General features: G+C 41.7%; 1 protein-coding gene across 1 annotated transcript; it reads left to right on the forward strand.

Moving 5' to 3' along the window:
• Window positions 1–7,082: 7,082 nt before the first annotated feature.
• LOC138369018 (uncharacterized) lies at window positions 7,083–7,445 on the forward strand. Its single transcript, XM_069331865.1, has one exon. The coding sequence runs from the start codon at window positions 7,083–7,085 to the stop codon at window positions 7,443–7,445; it is 363 nt and encodes a 120-aa protein (XP_069187966.1).
• The last annotated feature ends 1,366 nt before the right edge of the window (window positions 7,446–8,811 follow it).

An 8,811-nucleotide genomic window follows, 5' to 3' on the forward strand; every position in this document is an offset into this window, starting at 1 on the left:
TGTAAGACCTATCCTGGAGTATGCTGCTCCAGCCTGGAGTCCATACATAGTTAAACACAAGACAAAGTTAGAGAAGATCCAGCGGTATGCCACCAAGCTCGTCCCGGAACTGAGAGGAATGAGCTACGAGGAAAGGCTAAATGAGCTGAACCTCACATCCCTGGAAAACAGAAGAATAAGGGGAGACATGATAACCACCTACAAAATTCTCAGGGGAAGTGACAGGGTGGACAAAGACAAACTCTTCAGCACAGGAGGGACACGAACAAGGGGACACAAGTGGAAACTTAGAATCCAGATGAGCCACAGAAACGTTAGAAAGAATTTTTTCAGTGTAAGAGTAGTTAATAAATGGAATGCACTAGGAAGTGATGTGGTGGAGCCTGACTTAATACACAGTTTCAAATGTAGATATGACAGAGCCCAGTAGGCTCAGGAATCTGTATACCAGTTGATTGACAGTTGAGAGGCGGGACCAAAGAGCCAAAACTCAATCCCCGCAAGCACAATTAGGTTAGTACACACACACACACAGTAGATTGTGTGTAGTTTGTCTTGTAGATTTGGAAAACGGCTAATGTATTCCCGATATTCAAGAAGGGTGATAGACATGAAGTACTGAACTACAGGGAATAACTATATCAGTGCCCCTAACTTTTATACAATGAAAGGTGATGGAGAAGATTGTGCAAAAAAAACTAGTATTCACGTAGTTGTATTCACCTAGTTGTGCTTGTGGCGGTTGAGTTCTGGCTGTTTCAGTACGCCTCTGAACTGTCAATCAATCAACTGTTTTTTTTTACACACACTCTTCCCCAGGAAGCAGCCAGCAACAGCTATCTAACTCCCAGGTACCTATTTAGTTCTTGGTGAGCAGGGGCATCAGGGTGAAAGAAACTCTGTCATTATGTTACTGCCATCGCCAGGGATTGATCCGCGGTCTCTGGGATTAAGAATTCCATGTTCTGTCCACTCAGCTACCAGGCCCCTATCTGCAGCAAAAGAACTTTTTACACAACAGCAGCATGGGTTCATGAATGGCAAGTCATGACTCACAGGATTAATTGAGTTCTATGACCAGGCAAGACAGAGATGGCTGGGCAGACTGCATATTTCTGGATTGCAAGAAAGCCTTTGACACAGTACCATATAAGAGACTAGTGCATAAACTGGAGATGCAGAAGTGAAAGGAAAGGTACTCCACTGGATAAGGGGGGTACCTAATCAACAGAAGACAATGAGTCTTAGTTAGGGGTGAGGTCTCGGAGTGGCGAGGCGTCACCAGTGGAGTCCCTTAGGGTTTAGTCCTTGGACCTATACTGTTTCAGATATATGTAAATGATCTCCCATAGGGAATAGACTCGTTCCTCTCTATATTTGGTGATGATGCAAAAATTATGAGGAGGATTAAGACATATGAAGATAGTATAAAGCTACAAGATGACCTAGACACACTGAAGGCATCATCCGACAAATGGCTACTAAAATTCAACCCAAGTAAATGAATGTAAGGTGATGAAACTAGGCGGAGGATATAGGAGGCCAGACACCGGAGACCAAATGGGAGATGAAGTCCTTCATGACACGGACAGAGATAAAAATCTACGAGTTGATATCACACCAAACATGTCTCCTGGAGCCCACCTCAAAAAAATTACATCAGTGGCACATGCGAGGCTGGCTAACATCAGAACAGCCTTCAGGAACCTGTGTAAGGAATCCTTCAGAACCTTGCATACCACATATGTAAGACCAATCCTGGGGTATGCGGCCCAGCATGTTGTCTGTACCTTGTCAAGCACAAGACGAAGCTGGAAAAATGCTACTTTATTAAATGTATGCCACCTAGACTTGTCCCAGAACTAAGAGGCATGAGTTACGAGGAAAGTCTGCGTGAACTGTACCTCACGTCGCTGGAAGACAGGAGAGCTCGGGGAAACATGATTATTATTATTTTTATTATTATTATTATTATTATTATTATTATTATCTTGAGATGATTTCGGGGCTTTTAGTGTCCCCGCGGCCCGGTCCTCGACCAGGCCTCCACCCCCATTTTTAGTAAATGGAATGCACTAGAAAGTGATGTGGTGGAGGCTGACTATACACAACTTCAAATGTAGTTATGACAGCCCAGTAGGTTCAGGAATCTGTTCACCAGTAGATTGACGGATGAGAGGCGGGACCAAAGAGCTGAAGCTAAACCCTTGCAAACACAACTAGGTGAGTACACACACACACACATACACACACACACACACACACACACACATATGAAGAGCGGCTGAAGGAACTGAACCTTACGACACTAGAGAAAAGAAGGGAGAGAGGAGATATGATAGGGACATATAAAATACTCAGGGGAATTGACAAAGTGGAAATAGATGAAATGTTCACACGTAATAATAACAGAACGAGGGGACATGGGTGGAAACTGGAAACTCAGATGAGTCACAGAGATGTTAGGAAGTTTTCTTTTAGCGTGAGAGTAGTAGAAAAATGGAATGCACTTGGGGAACAGGTTGTGGAAGCAAATACTATTCATACTTTTAAAACTAGGTATGATAGGGAAATGGGACAGGAGTCATTGCTGTAAACAACCGATAGCTAGAAAGGCGGGATCCAAGAGTCAATGCTCGATCCTGCAAGCACATATAGGTGAGTACATATAGGTGAGTACACACACACACACATACACACATATCATACCTGTTGATTGACGGTTGAGAGGCGGGACCAAAGAGCCAGACCTCAACCCGCGCAAGCACAATTAGGCGAGTACAATAAGGTGAGTACACACAGCCACCGGGGGCACCGGTGGCTGTGTGGTCAGCACGCAGTACACGTAATCCTGTGGCCAGGGTTCGATTCCCGGCGCCAGCGAGAATACAAATGGGCAGTTTTTTCAGCCTGATGCCCCTGTTACCTAGCAGTTGATAGGTACCTGGGAGTTAGACAGCTGTTACGGGCTGCTTCCTGGGTGTGTGTGTGTGTGTGTGTGTGCGCGCGCGCACATTTAACCTTGCTACAGTGCTCATCAATCTGGGTAATGGGTCTCCCATATATTGTTATCAGCTGCAATAATTGGTCAGTATATAAATAAACTAATAATTTATTTTTTTATGAACTGCTTTAACTTTCAGTTTGCCAACAATTGGTATGTGATTGTTGTTATGTATTAAACAATGACCACTTTTATCAGCAGAGTTGACACAAAGTTGTATAATCCTGCCAGCAATGTTGTCCTGCAACAGTTGGCCAGGATATTTATTGTCCCATTGTCCCAGACACCAAACCTCTTAGGCTTATCCAGGTCTCTCTTAGGCCTACGACTGACCATCCTCAGGATGCAGACAACAACAGTCTCCTGACTCCCTGGCATCCATTTACCACAAAGTGAACAGTGGCAGCAGATGAAAGAAAACGTTCTCAAACGTCTCCGCTCCGGTCAAGCCCGAATTCCTTAAGCAGCAGTGTTACGAAGACCCGTATGCAAGATGCAACAAGGAGTTGATTGGTCGTAATTAGCAATATTGATCTAGTTCACCTTCGTCTCGCTTGATATTACTAGTGTTCTTGCCTTGACCAATCAGAGAGAAGGTAATATTGTTCATCATAATGTTTAGCGAATGATATTGACGGCTCAGCCGGGGAACTGACCCAATCGCGTCCGTTCGTCCAGAGAGTGACGATGTTATGGCGGCCCCAGAGTGTCTGAACACAGGCGATACATAACTGTACCATTGTTGACAAATAACTGTATCATTGTTGACACATAACTGTACCATCGCTGACACATAACTGTACCATTGCTGACACATAACTGTACCATTGCTGACACATAACTGTACCATTGTTGACACATAACTGTACCATTGTTGACACATAACTATACCATTGTTGACACATAACTATACCATTGTTGACACATAACTGTACCATTGTTGACACATAACTGTACCATTGTTGACACATAACTATACCATTGTTGACACAACTGTACCATTGTTGACACGTAACTGTACCATTGTTGACACATAACTATACCATTACTGACACATAACTGTACCATTGTTGATACATAACTGTACCATTGTTGACACATAACTGTACCATTGTTGACACATAACTATACCATTACTGACACATAAGTATACCATTGTTGATACATAACTGTACCATTGTTAACACATAACTGTACCATTGTTGACACGTAACTATACCATTGTTGACACATTACTGTACCATTGTTAACACATAACTGTACCATTGTTGACACATAACTGTACCATTGTTGACACATAACTGTACCATTGTTGATATATAACTGTACCATTGTTGACACATAACTGTACCATTGTTGACACATAACTGTACCATTGTTGACACATAACTGTACCATTGTTGACACATAACTGTACCATTGTTGACACATAACTATACCATTGTTGACACATAACTGTACCATTGTTGATTTATAACTGTACCATTGTTGATACATAACTGTACCATTGTTGACACATAACTGTACCATTGTTGATACATAACTGTACCATTGTTGACACATAACTGTACCATTGTTGACACATAACTGTACCATTGTTGACACATAACTATACCATTGTTGACACATAACTGTACCATTGTTGATTTATAACTGTACCATTGTTGATACATAACTGTACCATTGTTGACACATAACTGTACCATTGTTGACACATAACTATACCATTGTTGACACATAACTGTACCATTGTTGATTTATAACTGTACCATTGTTGATACATAACTGTACCATTGTTGACACATAACTGTACCATTGTTGACACATAACTGTACCATTGTTGACACATAACTGTACCATTGTTGATATATAACTGTACCATTGTTGACACATAACTATACCATTGTTGACACATAACTGTACCATTGTTGACACATAACTGTACCATTGTTGACACATAACTATACCATTGTTGATATGAAACTGTACCACTGTTGACACATAACTATACCATTGTTGACACATTACTATACCATTGTTGACACATAACTGTACCATTGTTGATATGAAACTGTACCATTGTTGACACATAACTGTACCATTGTTGACACATAACTGTACCATTGTTGACACATAACTGTACCATTGTCGATATGAAACTGTACCACTGTTGACACATAACTATACCATTGTTGACACATTACTATACCATTGTTGACACATAACTGTACCATTGTTGATATGAAACTGTACCATTGTTGACACATAACTGTACCATTGTTGGCACATAACTGTACCATTGTTGATATATAACTGTACCATTGTTGACACATAACTGTACCATTGTTGACACATAACTATACCATTGTTGACACATAACTGTACCATTGTTGACACATAACTGTACCATTGTTGATACATAACTGTACCATTGTTGATATGAAACTGTACCACTGTTGACACATAACTATACCATTGTTGACACATTACTATACCATTGTTGACACATTACTATACCATTGTTGACACATAACTCTACCATTGTTGATATGAAACTGTACCATTGTTGACACATAACTGTACCATTGTTGGCACATAACTGTACCATTGTTGATATGAAACTGTACCATTGTTGACACATAACTGTACCATTGTTGATATGAAACTGTACCATTGTTGATATGAAACTGTACCATTGTTGACACATAACTGTACCATTGTTGATATGAAACTGTACCATTGTTGATATGAAACTGTACCATTGTTGACACACAACTGTACCATTGTTGACACATAACTGTACCATTGTTGGCACATAACTATACCATTGTTGACACATAACTGTACCATTGTTGACACATAACTGTACCATTGTTGACGCATAACTATATCATTGCTGACACATAACTATATCACTGCTGACACGTAACTATATCACTGTTGACACATACGCTATCTTTTTTGCAATATGGTCACAATAACGTCTATATATCTGAACTTCAGGTGTCATATATGACGTTACGTGTTATATATGGCATCTACTGGGCCTGTGTTCTGTATGGTTACTACTATCTGCGGCAACAGAGGGTTGTGTCACACTCCGTGAAAAGTTTGGGCTTGTGTTCTGAGGTCACAGTAGGACACAGTAACCTCAGAACACAGGCCAAAACTTTTCACGGAGAGTGACAACCCTCTGTTGCCGCAGGTAATAGTAACCATATATAACACCTAACACCAAGCCAATTAAACCTTATTTTCGCCCAGAATGAGGAACACATTACGAACAGGGAACATGAAATACCACTAGGAGCCAGTGACCATTGTGTCCGAGTGTTTGACCACATGATCGAATTCAAAACTGTTACCACGGGGCAAGAGGTCTGGGAAAGGAGAGTAGACAATAAGAAAAGGGACTACAGGAGAATCAGAGAATATCTGGGAGGCGTGCAGTGGGAGGAAGAACTAAGAGGAAAAACAGTGCAGGATATGTTGGACTTAGTCAAGTGGAAATGCAAGGAGGCCGAAGAGAGTTTTATACCAACAGTAAAATAAAAAAGTTGGAGGGAATATAAAAACCCTGGTTTATTAAACAGTGCCAGGAAGCAAAAATGAGAAGCAGGAGGGAGTGAAGAAGGTACAGAGGAAATATGACAGAGGACAAAAGACAAGGGACAAAGGACACAGGACAAAGGACAGAGGACAAAAGACAAGGGACAAAGGACAGAGGACAATAGTATTAGATGCAAAAGAGCTAGGAATGAATACATTAACTTAAGAAGAGTATCGGAAAGAAATTATGAAATCGATATTACAATGAAAGCGAAAAAGCAACCTTAATTACTACAAAGTCAAATATGAAGGAAAATGTCGGTGAACGACTGAGTGACAAGACTGAGGAAAACAGAAGGGGCATATATGGAAAGTGACAAGGAAATCTGCGAGGCACTTTATTATTATTCTTATTATTATTATTATTATTATTATTATTTTCTACCACAGACGTGGCCACACACTGAATGCCAGTTTCCATGGAGTGTTTACAACCGAGCCTGAGCAGCTCCCATTGTTAGAGGAGGAGATGACCCAAGATGAGAGACTAACGGATTTAGAAGTGAAAACAGAGAAAGTAATGAAACAGCTAACAACACTGGATGCAACTAAAGCAATTGGACCAGACAAGGTATCACCGTGGGTACTAAACGAGGCAGCGCAGGCCCTCAGCGTGCTTCTAGCAAGGATCTTTAATGAGTCACTTCTGTCGGGAGAATTGTCCAGTTGCTGGAAGAAGGCAAATGTAGTACCAATTTTCAAAAAAGGAGATAGAGAACAGGCACTTAACTACAGACCAGCATCACTGACAAGCATCCTCTATAAAGAACATGAAAGAATAACCAGGTTAAGACTGGTTACACACCTAGAGAACAGAACATTAGTTATGTAAACAAACACCAACATGGGTTCAGAGAAAGGAAATCATGCCTAACAAACTTCTGGAATTCTATGATAAAGTAACAAGAATAAGGCAGGACAGGAAAGGATGGGCAGACTGCATATTCCTGGACTGTCAAAAACCCTTTGACACAGTACCACACAGGACACTGCTATTCACACTTGAGAGACAGGCGGGTGAAAGTGGAAAAGTCCAAGCATGGGTAAGGAACTACCTAACAGGAAGGAGCCAGAGAGTAACGGTAAGGGGCGAGACGTCGGACTGGCGAACAGTAACGAGTGGAGTACCTCAAGGATCGGTGCTGGGACCAGTTATATTTCCAATATACGTGAACATGTCTACAGGAGTCGAGTCCTATATGTCGATGTTCGTAGATGACGCAAAACTAATTAGAAGAGTTGTGACAGATGAGGATTGTAGTATCCTGCAAGAGGACTTGAACAAGCTGCAGAGATGGTCAGAGAAATGGCTACTAGAGTTCAACACGAGCAAGTGTAAAGTTCTGGAAATGGGACTAAGTGACAGGAGACCAAAGGTCAGTACACAATGAAGGCAAAACTACCTTCCTGTGACGATTCGAGAAAGAAACCTGGGCACCTAAAGAAACACATTAGGCAACTGGAAAAGGTTAGTCCCGGAGTTGCATGGTATGGGATATGAAGAGCGATTGAAAGAACTGAACCTGATGACGTTAGAAAAAAAAAGGAGGAAGCAGGGAGATATGAAAGCAGCATACAAAATAATGAGGGGATTGACAGAGTGGAAATAGACAAAATGTTCACACGGAATACCAACAGAACAAGGGGACATGGGTGGAAGCTGGAAACTCAGTTGTGTCACAGAGATGTTAGGAAGTTTTCTTTTAGCGTGAGAGTAGTGGGGAAATGGAATGAAGTAAAGGAGCTCATTGTGGAAGCAAACTCTATTTATAGCTTTAACACTCGGTATGATGGAGAAGTAGGACAGGAGTCATTGCTTTAAACAACCGACGGCAAGAAAGGCGGGGTCCAAGAGCCAACGACTCGCTCCTGCAGGCACAAAGGGGTGAGTACAAATAGGTAAGTACACACACACACACACACACACACAGGGGCCTTGCGGCTGAGTGGATAGCGCTCGGGGGGGGGGATGGGGGTCGAAGTCCTAAGGGCCCGAGTTCGATTCCCAGCCGAGGCAGAAGACATGGGCAGTTTCTTCCACCCTGATGCGCCTGTACACCTAGCAGTAAATAGGTACCTTTGAGTTAGCCAGCTGATATAGGCTGCTTCCTGGGTATGTGTGTGTGTGAAAACAATTAGTAGTTAGTAACAGTTGATTGATTGACATAGTTGAGAGGAGGGCCGAAAGAGTAGAGCTA

This window comes from Procambarus clarkii, chromosome 3 (assembly GCF_040958095.1).
Source record: "Procambarus clarkii isolate CNS0578487 chromosome 3, FALCON_Pclarkii_2.0, whole genome shotgun sequence".
Classification (NCBI taxonomy): Eukaryota; Metazoa; Arthropoda; class Malacostraca; order Decapoda; family Cambaridae; genus Procambarus; species Procambarus clarkii.